At 40.1% G+C, this 15,584-nt stretch overlaps 1 protein-coding gene across 22 annotated transcripts in view; it reads left to right on the top strand.

Annotated features, from left to right (window-relative positions):
- Positions 1-15,584, top strand: part of SPECC1 (sperm antigen with calponin homology and coiled-coil domains 1) — a 304,891-nt gene that overhangs the window by 168,544 nt on the left and 120,763 nt on the right. For 21 of the 22 annotated variants that reach the window (XM_055243198.2, XM_063617724.1, XM_063617723.1 and 18 more), the window contains one exon: positions 12,633-14,212. The exons of the other annotated variant lie outside the window; for it this stretch is intronic. In XM_055243198.2, coding sequence (XP_055099173.1) covers positions 12,633-14,212 — 1,580 coding nt within the window. The remainder of the gene's footprint in view (positions 1-12,632; positions 14,213-15,584) is intronic. 22 annotated transcript variants of the gene reach the window in all.

The raw sequence follows: 15,584 nt of genomic DNA, 5'->3' as shown, positions 1-15,584 counted from the left end.
GATGGTTTCCAGCTCCATCCGTGTCCCTGCAAAGGACACGAACTCATCCTTTTTTATGGCTGCATAGTATTCCATGGTGTATATGTGCCACATTTTCTTCACCCAGTCTATCATTGATGGGCATTTGGGTTGGTTCCAAGTCTTTGCTATTGTGAACAGTGCTGCAGTAAACATACATCTGCATGACTCTTTATAGTAGAATGATTTATCATTCTTTGGGTATATACCCCTTAATGGGATTGCTGGGTCAAATGGTATTTCTAGTTCTAGATCCATGAGGAATTGCCACACTGTCTGATGTGGAGCAGCTTTTCATATGCTCATTTTCCATCCGCATTTCTTCTTTGGTGAGTTGTCTATTCAGGTGTTTTTCCATTTTTAGTCAGGTGTTTCATTTTCCATTTTTTTTCTTTATTGAGACAGTGTCTCACTCTGTTGCACAGGCTGGAGTGCAGTGGTGCAATTATGACTCACTGCAGCCTTCACCTCCTGGGCTCAAATGATCCTTCTTCCTCAGTCTCCTGAGTAGCTGGGACTACAAGTATAAGCCACCATGCCCAGCTAATTTTTGATTTTTTTGATGTGACAAGTCTCACTATGCAGGGAGACCCCTTGAGACAGGGGTCTCAAGACTGCCCAGACTGGTCTTGAACTCCTAGACACAGGTGATCCTCCCGCCCTGGCCTCCCAAAGTGCTGTGCTGGGATTACAGGTGTGAGCCACTGCACCCAGCCCTCATTTTCTTATTGTTGATTTTTGAGAATTCTTTGTATATTTTGGATAACAGTCCTTTATCAGATACGTCTTTTGCACGTATTTTCTCCCAGCCCGTGGCTTGTGTTCTCATTCTTTTGATGTTGCTATTTTTTTTCCCAATTTTGTTGATTCCTCTTATGATAGATGAGGATTTAACACATAGCCCTGCAACCCCCTCCCAGTGTCATAATATCACTGTTTTTAGTTTCTTTCTTGGTTATTGCTTTTATTTTAGTAATGTATTTCATCTTTATTTCTTGTCTTGTCAACTGTATATAGTATCTTTGACACCCTATTTGTAAGGTGAGGGTGGATATTATTGCTGCCATCCTTTTTGCCCACTCTCTGCTTTCTCTTCTACCTCCCAGTTTCTTTCATCTGTACTTTACCTTTTTCACTAGCAAGGATGACAGTATTCATATGTTCTAGAAAATAGTCTTGCATGTTCTCTGTGTAGTATGGATATTATTGTGACTACATATATGTTGTGCCCTGCAGAGAGAAGTTATGTGCTATGATTTTGTTATCTGTCTTATACAGCTTATTTTTATGAAGTTTCTTGTTTTGTGACTATTTTTGTTACAGGAAAGGGGGCCCGATCCAGACCTTAAGAGAGGATTCTTGAATCTCGCACAAGAAAGAATTCAGGGCAAGTCCACAGTGCAAAGTGAAAGCAAGTTTAGTAAGAAAGTAAAGGAATAAAAGAATAGCTACTCCATAGAGCAGCCCTGAGGGCTGCTGGTTGCCCATTTTTATGGTTATTTCTTGGTGATATGCTAAACAAGGGGTGGATTATTCATGCCTCCCCTTTTTAGACCATATAGGGTAATCTCCTGACGTTGCCATGACATTTGTAAACTGTCATGGCGCTGGCAGGAGCGTAGTAGTGAGGACGACCAGAGGTCACTCTTGTGGCCATCTTGGTTTTGGTAGGATTTAGCCAGCTTCTTTACTGCAGCCTGTTTTATCAGCAAGGTCTTTATGACCTGTATCTTGTGTCAACCTCTTATCTCATCCTGTGAGTTAGAATGTCTTAACTGGGAATGCAGCCCAGTAGGTTTCAGCCTCATTTTACCCAGCTCCTATTCAGGATGGAGTTGTTCTGGTTCACATGCCTCTGACATTTCCCCCCTCCCTTTTATAAGAGAACCCTTACTCCTAAGGGTTGCAGAGGGATGAAGATTCATCTTCTGTAACTCCTTCAGGCTGAATAGAGGTGATGATATTCCTACCTATTAGGGTCTCTTACATTCAGAGTAGAGAGGAGCATAGTCAGAAAGCATCAGTATGTAAGGTCCATTCATAACTCTTGAGTTTCCACAAAGGGTTATATGTGGAAGATGAATAAGAGTTTAAGAAAACATTCAGTAAGCTTGTCCTGTATTCCTACACAAAAAGTATAACAGCAATATGTTCTACAAGAGTAAAGCAAAATAAGTAAAGTTATTCCAAGTAAACTAAATTAGAAGACTTTCCATGAACTGGGCAACTGTTGGAATTAAGCTGATACAGGGTTGTTAGCTGATTGCGATGTGCCCAGAAGTAGAATACTAATCCAGATTTTTACATTATCCATCCCTCTTGTTTCTTCTGAGCAGCAGTCAGAGATCACTGGTAGGTTCACAGGAATAAGCAGATGTAGACTAAATTGCAGAAGCAAACTTAAAAACAACAGATGAGACTAGAATTTAGTAACAGGTGTACCATAGTTCTTGAAACATACTTCTCTCTCTAGTTTTCCGTTTTTATGAAAGACAAATTATGGTAAGACTGATTCGTTTTATTATACTTGGCCTGATTATTTGTATAAAGTACAGCAAGAATAATTATTTTTCACGTAGGCTTTTTAATTGGCTTTAATGGAACTCTGTTTTGTAAGGGATCTCAGATAAGACTTTTTAAAAGCTGAGCCCCATCATGGGTTTGTACCCTCAAATACCTATGAGTTGGGTAAATTCCTTTCTTTTTGAGGTCCCAGGGTAACTTGGGGCTCTTGGACCTGTGAGAAAGTGACATTCTTTACTTACCCCAAGTCAGAAACCTTGAACAGGGACTGTTGTAGACAAGGTATGAGGCCAGTTCCACACAGGCTTTTATTGGCTCTGTAAGTCAAGTTTAATTCCTTAAAGGAAAACACACCATTCCAGTCAAAACCTTGGTAAAATAACCAATTTCTCCAATTGTGTTCTATTACAAAAGAAAACGTATTTTTTTTTTTTTTTTTTTTTTGAGACGGAGTCTTGCTCTGTCGCCAGGCTAGAGTGCAGTGACATGGTCTTGGCTCACTGCAACCTCTGCCTCCCAGGTTCAAGTGATTCCCCTGCCTCAGCCCCCTGAGTAGCTGGGACTACAGGCAGTGCCACCACGCCCAGCTAATTTTTTGTATTTTAGTAGAGATGAGGTTTCACCATGTTGGCTAGGATGGTCTTGATCTCCTGACCACGTGATCCACCCGCCTCGGCACCCAAAGTGCTGGGATTACAGATGTGAGCCACCATGCCCAGCCAAGAAAACAGATTCTAATTGCACCTATGCAAATAACTATATTGCTGTAAGTTAAGAATACTCACAACTAGTTGCCAGATTCTAGAGAAATCAGGTAGAGAGAAACAAATATGCTCTGAATTTTGTGCATAGGAGTATATACTCAACTGTTAAGAGCTATAATATAAATAGCTCAAAAGGAAAGTTTTCTTGGCTCTGAAAAACAAAGAATCAGCAGTGTTTTATGCAAAGTTTAAAATATTACTTTAGTTTTTTATTGGTTCAGTGAATTTAGGTAACTCCTGTTTTGCTTGATATTCATGAACATTTCATCTCTCCATGAAAGTCCTGAAAGTTTTTCCTCTATTCTGTTGTTACACTCTCCAAAGTTACAAGAAAATCTGCATTGAAGAACACCTGTTAGAGTTCTATAATTGATTATAAACCACCTTCTAAAGAGGATTAAAACAAGACAGTCATCTCTGGATGATAAAAAGCTTTAGGACAGCCACTATTAAAGCCACAATTGATAAGGAAATTTGGTTACTTCTGTGATACACAGAATTTTACATAACAATTATAATTATTAATAACTAAATAATATTAGAATTATAGGACTTTCCCATAACTTTAGAATATACCAATAACACATTTATGTAAATATAGTCCAAAGAAAGCAAAACACCATTTCACATTTGATAATGCTTCCTGTATGATTTTTATATCAAATAAGCCAAATGTCACTGTTGTATTAGTGCATTATAGATTTAAAACCCAATTTTTTTTTTTTTTTTTTTGAGACGGAGTCTTGCTCTGTCACCCAGTCTGGAGTGCAGTGATGCTATCTTGGTTCATTGCAACCTCTGCCTCCCTGATTCAAACAATTCTCCTGCCTCAACCTCCTGAGTAGCTGAGACTGCAGGCACAAGCCACCACACCCGGCTAATTTTTTGTATTTTTAGTAGAGATAGGGTTTTGCCAATTCTTAATAAAACCTTATAAATAAATAAATCTTTCCAATCTTAATCAGTTTGACCATAAGGTAAGATTCTCATAAACCTTTTATAACCCTTTACAAGTTTTTGTTAAAGAGCAGGTCATAAGCAGGTTTTTGCTCTAAGAAAAACCTGTTGTGCTTTTATTCCAATGTTTAATTTATAGAAAAACTGAATAATACCCCTTTAATTTAGCCAGTGTTCACACACAGAATCTCTTTTACAATTAATTTTTTACAAACCTTACACAACTGTTCAAACCTTTAGCTTTATTCTAACTTAAAACAATTCTTTAACCCTTTAGGCAAAAAACCCATATTCCCATGCCTTCTTATAGTCTTTTATCAAAAATATATTCTACTTTCCTTACACACCTTACAGGTAAAACTATTTCTTCAATAGTCTCAATTACATGTTACAATATTAACTTGTAGCAACTTTTACTTTTGGTGAAAACCCTGGTTAGTAAGCAATTTTAATTGTGTACTAGGTGTGGAGCCTAGCCTAGGACACACCAGGCAGAAGTGCAGGTAAGGGCTGACTCTCCAGCATAGCTAGGGGGCATGGCTAACTCCCCATGTCCCCAGGCCTTGCCTTACTTAAGCAGGCAAGTTATACAGTAAGAGTCATAGTGGCATTTTATGACGCATTTAGGAGGCCTAACAACCTTTGAATTGTGCAACATTTCTTGCATAAATTCTTTCAAAAATCCTTTCACGACTTACACAGACCATCTGAGACATTCTTGGACTTTCTGACTTGCCCTAAACATCCCCCCATTTAAACAACCATTTTATTTTAGGAGAAGAATTTACCATACCAAGATCTTTTCTTATATAAAACCTTTTTTTATAATCATCTTTGTATAGCTAGGGGGCATGGCCAATTCCACATGTCCCCAGGCCTTATCTAGAATCTAATGGCTTTAAGGCAGGTAAATTGAACAATTTTTAAAAGTTAAACAGTTTATGACCTTAAAGCATTTAACAAACTTAATATCTGACCTGCATAATTTAGACTAAATGTTTTTATTTTATCAGTAATTTTTAAAGCTGTTTGTATTTCCCAAAGATTACTAAGATTACATGAACTAAAAGGCATTACAGTTTTTATTTTGCTTTCAAAATATTTGATTTAAGGACTTATTTTTTTCAGCCAATTAATTAGACTTCTTTTATATAAACATTACACATAATATGTATATAGCTACACAGAAAGAAGAAGATTACTACAGTAGTTGTAAGATTTTTCATTTGCCAGTTTTTAAGTTTCTTAATTGGATTACTGGCTTGAAGGTGGAGCCCTTGGAAGAACAAGGCCAGGAAAGGGGGTCTCTGGTGCCTCCTGTTTTTCCCAAGGAGTTCAGGCTGTTAGAGCTTGAATATCTGCTTTTAATTAAACTGATTTTAACCATAGCACTCTTTAATAAAGTCTTTTTAGAATTTCTTACGCCAAACAGCCGATATTTCTGGATTGCTTGCAAAGGCTTTTAACTAATATGATTTTTAGATCTAACTATGACATGAACCCTAAAATTCCCGTTCCCTGGAAGGCAGAGACCAAAAGTACTGCCACATGGTTACAAGGTCAAGCTCCCAAGGACATAAACAAGGTGTAGACTTCATCCACTTTTTTGTTTGTTTCAGGGACCTGCAGCCAAGTTTGTTACTGACCAGCTTCCTGGCTCATCTTGAAAAGTGGGCCTGCAGGTATTCTAAGCCCGTGTTTTATCCTAAAGCACCCCTTGACACAGAAAAACAAATTCATAGCACAAAATACACCAGCTTAAGACTAGTCTTAGAATTTTTTTGCATTAATCAAAACATTACAGAGGAGATAAATACTGATTTTTTTTTTCCCCATTCATTCAACTGTTTGCACAGAGAGTGAGAAGCCAGAAATCTGACTGGTAAGAAATTCTTACCCTTTTGCTAGCATCCCAGGCTTCTGGGTTCCCTTTCCCTGAGTGGCACTAGTGATCTAGCTTGCAGCACCATTGCCCTGGGGGCCAAGCCTCATCATAAAGGAAAATTACTTTTTTTTGTTCTGGCCAGAGCAAAATACATGTGATAAAACATAGACATTAGCCACTCTGCTTGACACCCAATATCAAACTGCTGAGGCTTAAATTTGCCCCCAGATGGGCCCTGTCATCTTTAATCCAGCCTCAGACTTACGTGGCCTCTGGGCAAGATGGTTGCCCTGAGTAACAGAAAAGATAGGAAAGGAAAAGGAGAGAGAGAAAAGCATTGTGTGTAGCAGGGCGGGGAAAGTGAAATGATCAGGGAGGTCAGAGAAAGACCCACACATTGCAGTGACATTGAAAAGTTCAGATGGCTGCTTCTCAGTAGCAAAGGGATCTTTTCCAGCCATCCCATCAGCTCTTAAATTTCCCCTTTTAGGGAAGAAAAAGTTCCCCATGTCCCATAGTCCCGTACATGCCTAACTCTGTCACCCACAGCCATTAGCAAAGAGTGCAAGGCAGATTAATCCAAAGAGAATAGCAGTTAACATCCCATAGTGCCAAACCTGTTCTTACCCAAGAAGGCCTTTACTGAGATGGGCCTCTAACCCCCTAAATCTTAGAAGGGACTCTATTTCTCATAAGTTGGACCTCTAACCCTTACCTTTTATTAAGAGGGGCACTTTGTCCTCTTGAATCAGAGACTAATTTTTCAGACTTCTTTCGTGGATGTCATCTTGAGACTTCTCTTGACTGGTTTCTTGTAATAGAGCCACTGCTTCCTCTTCCTCTTTGGTTTCCTCCCTTGTTTTTCTGGAACACATCCTCAAATAACTTCCTTAGAAAGAGTATTAGCAGTTTAATTTTCTCAGTTTTTGCATGCTTTAAAATGTGTTCTACCTCTGTGATTGATTTATAGTTCATCTGGGTAGAGAAATCTAGGTTGAAAATCATTTTCCCTCCGAACTTTGAAGGCACTTGCTTTGTTGCCTTCTAGGCTACATATGTGGTAATGGGATTGCAGGATCTTATGGTAGCTCTTTTTTTTTTTTTTTTTTTGAAATGGAGTCTTGCTGTGTTGCCCAGGCTGGAGAGCAGTAGTGTGATTTCGGCTCACTGCAACCTTCGCCTCCTGGGTTCAAGCAATTCTCCTGCCTCAGCCTCCCAAGTACCTGGGGTTACAGGCATGAGCCACCTTGCTGGTTTTTTTTTTTTAAATAGAGACAGGGTCTTTCTCTGGTCACCCAAGCTGGAGTACAGTGGTGTAATCTCAGCTCACTGCAGTCTCAAACTCCTGGGCTCAGGTGATCCTCCTACCTCATCCTTCCAAGTGGCTGGGACCACAGATGCATGCCCCCATTCCCAGGCTAATGTTTAAATATTTTTGTGTAGAGATAGGGTCTCACCATGTTGCCCAGGCTGTTCTTGAACTCCTAGTCTCTAGTGATCCTATTGCCTTGGTCTTATTTTTAATTTTTTGAGGAACCTCCATACTGTTCTCCATAATGGCTGTACTGATTGACATTCTCACCAACAGGATACAGGGGTTCCCTTTTCTCCACATCCTCACCAATACTTGTTATCTTGTGTGTTATGTTATGTTTATGTTATGTTATGTTATGAAACAGAGTCTCGCTCTGTTGCCCAGACTGGAGTGCAGTGGCGTGATCTTGGCTCACTGCAACCTCCGCCTCCCAGCTTTAAGTGATTCTCTTGCCTCAGCCTTCTGAGTAGCTGGGACTACAGGCGTGTATGGCACCACCGCCTGGCTAATTTTTGCATTTTTAGTAGAAACGGGGTTTCACCACATTGGCCAGGATGATCTCGATCTCCTGACCTTGTGATCCACCCGCCTCGACCTCCCAAATGTAATACCCATTCTAACAGGTGTGAAGCGATATCTCATTGTGGTTTTAATTTGCATTTCCCTGATGATTAGTGCATTTTTTTCATACACAGTTTGGCTAACTCCTGTTTTCTAATTTGTTGCACAAATGTAATCATAAAAGAGAAACAGGAACATTACTCACAGACCAACCAGCTTAATACTCAACTGTTCTCAATATTATGTGTTCCGTTATAGTTTGTGAATGCTTATTTTATATGAAATCTATGAATGCTTAGTTTGATGTACTCGTGATTGACCACAGTATAATTTTTCATTGGCATTTGAAAAATGTCACACTTCAAATATGTTTCTTCTTTATGATTGTGTTAATCTTCATAATTATGAGATGAAGCTTGCTTTTATGTTAACTTCTTGGAGTCAGCCAGCCTCACGAGGATGGTACACATAAGTGATGACGGGGTGGGAGCAGCACAAAAGATCCAATGGTGCTGGCTGAGCCAATCCCTGTTCCACTGGCCCTTCTCTCCACTGCCCCTGATGTGGTGCTGTGTAAGGAAGCATGGCCAGTCTCAGGACTTCAGAGTGCTTTGGTTAGCAGTGAGGTCTGACTCCCACTGCTTGAAGGAGGTGTCGTAAGCTGTAGGGCTGTTGCTCTTTACTTTTCCCTGTCAGTACCCACGAGGAGGTGTGTTTGGGCTGGAGGCCTGGGCTCACATGGCAGGTGCGCAGCCAAGACCATCATCATTGGTCTGATGATGAATTTTTAGCAACTCTGAACCTAACCTGTGCTCTGTAGCAGTTTCTGAAATGAGGTGTACAGAGATGGGAAGAATCTTTTGGAAAACAGAGACAGACATAATAAAAAAAAGAAAATAGGAAAAAGAATAGATATAACAAAAATATGGCTGCATTGTACATTTCATAATACACATCCATTCATAAATAGAGTTTCATGGTTTTTAAAAATTCCTAGTAGTATAGATAAGGCAGAAGTAACACTTATGGGGAGAACAGACTACAATTTGGCAGCAAAAAGAAGGTGTTAAACTGTAGCTGGAAATAACAACAGAGTTGATCTGTTCTATATTAGTTCTTCCAGCTTTAAAACCAACAAACGATTGAAGGTTTAAAAAAAAGAAAGTGGCTGGGCACGGTGGCTCACGACTGTCATCCTAGCACTTGGGAGGCCGAGGCGAGGAGATCACCTGAGGTCAGGAGTTTGAGACCAGCCTGGCCAACATGGTGAAACCCCATCTCTACTTAAAAAAAAAAAAAAAAAAAAAAAATACAGTAAATTAGCCGAGCATGGTGGCTCGCACCTGTAGTTCCAGCTATTCAGGAGGCTGAGACAGGAGAATCACTTAAACTTGGGAGGCAGAGGTTGCAGTGAGCTGAGATCACACATTGCATTCCAGCCTGGGCAAGAAGAGCAAAACTCCATCTCAAAATAATAAAAAGAAAAGAAAGAAAGAAAAAGGCAGCCTTAATTTAGTGATGTTATTAAGAATAACAAATGCCTGTGTGATGATCAGTCCTGGACTCTCAGGTTTGCCTGTTCTGACTAGAGTTATGGTGAAACTTTAGTTATCTTCCAGTTTTTAATACGGTCCTTGCTGCAATGACTTTATTCTAGAGAACTAGCATTACTAAAACATTTTAGTGCTTAGTGGTTTTAATACTTATTTCACAAGAATAATTAAATAAATCTTTTCCTCGTTGAGTGTGTAGTATGATGCAGGTTAGCTATCTGACACCTAAAAATAAGGCTGACCCGGCCGGGCGCGGTGGCTCACGCTTGTAATCCCAGCACTTTGGGAGGCCGAGGCGGGCGGATCACGAGGTCAGGAGATCGAGACCACGGTGAAACCCCGTCTCTCTAAAAAACACAAAAAATTAGCCGGGCGCAGTGGCGGGCGCCTGTAGTCCCAGCTACTCGGAGAGGCTGAGGCAGGAGAATGGCGTGAACCCGGGAGGCGGAGCTTGCAGTGAGCCGAGATCGCGCCACTGCACTCCAGCCTGGGCGACAGAGCGAGACTCCGTCTCAAAAAAAAAAAAAAAAAAAAAAAAAAAAAATAAGGCTGACCCATGAACAACACTGGCTTGAACTGTGTGGGTCCATTTATATGGAGACTTAATAAATACATTGGCAAATTATTTGGAGAGTTTGAAAAAATTCAGATGAACTGGGTAGTCCAGAAATATGGAAAAAATTGAGAAAAAGTTACATATGTCATGAATGCATAAAATATATGTAGATACTAATCAGTTTTATCCTTTACTACCATAAAATGTACACAAATCTATTATAAAAAGTTAAAATTTGTCTAAACTTATGCACACACAGACTGTACATGGTGCTATTCATAGTTGAGAGAAATGTAAACAAATATAAAGATGCAGTATTATAACTGTTATACAATTAACTGTAGTACATACAGTACTCCTGTAATAATTCTGTAGCTACTTCCTGATGTTGTTGCAGTGCGCTCAAGCATTGGGGGTAGCCTCTTCAAAGGCACTGTGATGCTAATCGTCTCTGTGGGAGCAGTTTCTCTCTCCAGTACACCTCAGATCGCGGTAAAAAGTGACCTCTTCAGGTTCTTGAGTATGTTTTATTGTGTTTAGTGCAGTACCACAAACCTTGAATAACACTATGGGACCCATATGAAGTGCCACTAGTGATGCTGGCAGTGCTCCCTAGAAGCCAATAAAAGCCCTGACAGCATTGAATTGCTTGCTAGATTGAGGAATGGTTGCCTATCGCTTCAGACAGATGATTCATTTTGCAAACAGATGATGTAAACTTATGGTATTGATAAATACAGTATGGTACTGCAAATGTATTTTCTCTTATGGTTTTCTGAGTAACATTTTCTTTTTTCTATCTCATTTTATCTTAAGAATACAGTATATAATACATACAACACAAAATATGTGTTAACTGTTTATGTTATCAGTCAGGCTTCTGGTCAGCAATAGGCTATTAGTAGTTAAGTTTCTGGGGAGCCAAAAGTTATACACAGAGTTTTGACTGCATGAAAGGTTGGCACCCCTAACCCCCAAGTTGTTCAGGGATCAACTGTATTAAAAGTCTATGATATACTCTTGGCTTTCCAGAAACTTAATTTGAAGAAGTTAATTTAAAAACCATAGTTTTCTATGTATTAATTTGACAGTTCAGCCTTTATTAGGTCAAAGTTTCAAAAGAGCTCAGTTGTTAGATGTTTAGTAATGAATGCCCTCAGCCTTTATGTCATCAGGATCCAGGATGTTTAGGTGTGTGTTTGCTCAGGGCTCAGAAACAGTCTTGGTGGTGGGTTTACAGCTGCCCATCTTGTTAGGTGTGGAACCTGCCTTAGCGCTGGGGCTGCTGCCAGTCTATGGGAACATTCCCTCTCGTGCCCTTCCTACGCTGTAGAGGCCTACAGGTTATTGACCACTTCTGGGACTCTTCGTTACACCTCTCACTGAAAGCATGTAGAGTTTTTTAAGTGACAGCAGCCAGCCTTGACTCATCAAATAGTCTTTGAGTTTGTAAAAAAAAAAAAAAAGAGTCCAGGATTTTAATTTACACTGTAACATCTGAGATGGGTTTCAATTCTAGAGCACAATGCAGACTGATGTCTGGGTTTCACCCCTGGAATTGTTTTTACATTGTCTATGATATAGTACAGATGAAAATAAAAGATAATTATTTACACCTTACATTTCCTGTTACAAGTATTCTGTATTATGTCTATATCATGTCAAGTACCATAGGTATGTTCTTATTTCATTTATTCTTGTTTCTCCATGTACACAAATGAGTACATCATTTCCACTTATGGCAAAAGTGATATGTCATTGTATCAGATCCATCTCTCAGTATTATCTGTATCTTCTGATTTCTTAATCAAATTTATGCTGTCAAAATATGTTAATGATGTTTTTTAAAGTGTTTATTGAGAAATTCACAAAGAACTTGTATTTTGTCAAAAGGCCGTTGTTTAGTTGCCAACATTATCAGTGCAGATGTACTCAATTGCAAGTTACAGAAAACCCAGCTCAAGGTGACTTATAGGAAGGGTATTTACTGGCTTGCCTAACTGAAAGGCCAGCTATAGGCCAAACTTCAGAGTTGATTTGATTTAGCAACTCAACAATGCTATTGAGAGTTTAGTTTCCTTCTTCCTTCTCTGCCATCTGCATTCCCACCTTCCTCTTGAGAGGGCAGAGTGGTTGCCGGCCATTCCCACACATTTGCTCACTCTGGTCCCATGATGTTTAATAGCTTGCCCAGAAAACCTTCTCTTTGTCACATTGATCTTAATTGAGTTGTGTGCACATGCGTGAACCAGCAACTGGCTGGGGATGGGGTCATCCTGAGTAGCTCAGGCTTGGAATCAGCCTCACTCAAAGTATAGGGCTGTGGGGAGGAAGCACAGAAACCCCAGTCAGAACTGGGTAATTAGCTAGAGGAGGAGGAAATCGATGAAGAGCGACAGCCACTGTCCACTGTGCCATGTGATTTACAGTCATTTGGGTTTTGTTTGTAAGAGTGCTTGCTTCATTTTTTCATTTTTTTTTTCCTTCTTCTGTCTTTAAGGGGCCTTTACAACAACCAAACGGACAGGCATTCCAGCACCACGGGAATTTTCAGTAACTGTCTCAAGAGAGAGGTCTGTGCCACGTGGTCCCTCCAACCCCAGGAAATCAGTGTCCAGTCCAACTTCTTCCAACACTCCCACTCCTGCCAAACACCTGAGGACCCCTTCCACAAAGCCCAGGCAAGAGAATGAAGGTGGAGAAAAGGCTGCGCTTGAGTCCCGAATTCAGGAACTTTTGGCAGAAGCCAAAGCAAAAGATAGTGAAATTAATAGGCTTCGAAGTGAACTAAAGAACTGCAAAGAGAAAAGGACTCTGAGCGCTGAGGGGACTGATGCTTTGGGCCCAAATATCGATGGAACATCAGTCTCCCCAGGTGACACAGAACCCATGATAAGAGCTCTTGAGGAGAAGAACAAGAACTTTCAGAAAGAACTTTCCGATCTAGAGGAAGAAAACCGGGGCCTGAAGGAGAAACTGATCTATCTTGAGCACTCCCCAAATTCAGAAGGGGCAGCAAGTCACACTGGCGACAGCAGCTGCCCAACATCCGTAACTCAAGAGTCAAGCTTCAGAAGCCCAACTGGAAATCAGTTGTCCAGTGACATTGACGAGTATAAAAAAAACATATGTGGAAATGCATTACGGACATCAGGCTCCTCAAGTAGCGATGTTACCAAAGCTTCTTTGTCGCCAGATGCTTCCGACTTTGAGCACATTACAGCAGAGACACCCTCAAGGCCCCTGTCCTCCACCAGTAACCCCTTTAAGAGTTCAAAGTGTTCTACTGCTGGGAGTTCCCCAAACAACATAAATGAATTGTCCCTGGCTTCCCTCACAGAGAAGATACAAAAGATGGAAGAAAACCACCATAGCACTGCAGAAGAACTACAGGCTACTCTACAAGAATTATCAGACCAGCAACAAATGGTGCAGGAATTGACAGCTGAAAATGAGAAGCTGGTGGATGAAAAGACGATTTTAGAGACATCCTTTCATCAGCATCGAGAGAGGGCAGAGCAGCTAAGTCAAGAAAATGAGAAGCTGATGAATCTTTTACAAGAGCGAGTAAAGAATGAAGAGCCCACCACTCAGGAAGGAAAAATCTTTGAACTGGAGCAGAAGTGCACAGGTATTCTTGAACAGGGCCGCTTTGAAAGAGAGAAGCTGCTCAACATTCAGCAGCAGTTGACCTGTAGCTTGCGGAAGGTTGAGGAAGAAAACCAAGGAGCTTTAGAAATGATTAAACGTCTGAAGGAAGAAAATGAAAAACTGAATGAGTTTCTAGAACTGGAACGGCATAATAATAACATGATGGCCGAAACTTTGGAAGAGTGTAGAGTTACCTTGGAAAGGCTGAAAACAGAGAATGGATCTTTGAAGTCTCATTTGCAAGGTGAGAAGCAGAAAGCCACACAGGCCAGTGCTGTGGAGCAGACGGCAGAGAGCTGCGAAGTTCAAGAAATGTTGAAAGTAGCCCGAGCGGAGAAAGATCTACTGGAACTGTCTTGCAGTGAGCTCAGACAAGAATTACTAAAGGCAAATGGTGAAATTAAACATGTTTCCAGTCTGCTGGCCAAGGTGAGAAGAGACAGCTCTTTACTGGTATTTGCTCATCCCTGTTCACATTTCTGCCCTTAACCTCTAAATTCACAGAGCACAGAGAAGCATTTGCTTAGCCTGTTTCATTCATGAAGTCAGCATTCCAGCTTGAAGGCCTGTTAGATTGCAGACAGGTTGGGATTGGGGGATACAAAAAGGAAACACTCAAATTTCTGATTATGGGCGGTTCAAAGTGTAGTGGGGATGTAGAGTCAAATCAGAGTATGATGCAGTGATAAAGAATATCATAGAGCCTATGCCCAGGCTCTAGTCTAGTGCAAAGGAGGGGTACCTGGTATAACATGGGGGTTGGGGGTAGCACAGAAGGACTTCCTGAAAGAAATAGCAACTGAGCTGAGTTCTGAAGATTGAGTGGGAGTTTGCCAGTCTGTCAGCATGCTTTTAGCTGCCAGTAACAGACAATGAAATCACTCCCAATTTTCCACCAAAATATTACCACTATTTTGGTGTTTTCTTCCAGATATATGTGTGTGTATGTGTGTCATACAAGTTAAACAAATTTATAATTTGTTTAATCCTGTACATGTTATTAACTTTCTTTTTGCATTTAACATTTTAGAAATATTAAAATTTTTCTCAGCATATTCCTATGATTAAATATTCAAACATTATTTTAAAGGCCAGATACTATTTTAATATAAATATTTCATATTTATTAGGTTCCTGTTGTTGAACATATATGTATTTTCAAACATTTGTGGTCTTTCCAGCCTTTCAATATTATACTTTTTTATATGTTACTGTTTATTTAGGAAAAATTCCTAGACGATGACTTACCAAGTCAAAGAGTGTAAACATTTTAAAGACTTTCAACACATTCAGCCAGATTGCCCTTCAGAAATATTATGCCAGTTTATTCATCCTAGCAGTCATGAGATCATGTGCTACCCTGAGCCTTTGCCAACACTTGGTATTACATTGTTATATCATTTAAATCTCTTAATCATTTCATTTTTTTAACCTTTTTTGCTTGGGAAGATCTTCCATAGCCCAAGAGCAAATAAATAACTTTTCTCATTTTTAAAAAATAACACTTTAATCAGCCTGTAATTTTGTTTTTTGATGCAAGAATTGTGGTGATTATATGATATTCTGCCCACCTCCCAGAGCAGTGCTGGAGAGGTGCAGAGAGATGGCCTCCTATTTCTTGTTTCCTCCAAGTTCTGGGTCTGATTTAGGGATCTATTGGCAAGAGGGATTCAAAACGTCTTCCTACCTTAGTTTAGGGGTTGTCATTGTTTCAAGGAGCAAATTATGCCATGAGCTCTCAGGGAGATTTTTCTCCACTGCTTCATCTGTCTTAAGATGAGTCTGTTGCAGCCTGATTCTA

This window comes from Symphalangus syndactylus, chromosome 14 (genome assembly GCF_028878055.3).
Source record: "Symphalangus syndactylus isolate Jambi chromosome 14, NHGRI_mSymSyn1-v2.1_pri, whole genome shotgun sequence".
Lineage (NCBI taxonomy): Eukaryota > Metazoa > Chordata > Mammalia > Primates > Hylobatidae > Symphalangus > Symphalangus syndactylus.
Note: the sequence above shows the minus strand (reverse complement) of the source record. Positions and strands in the feature narration are given on the sequence as shown.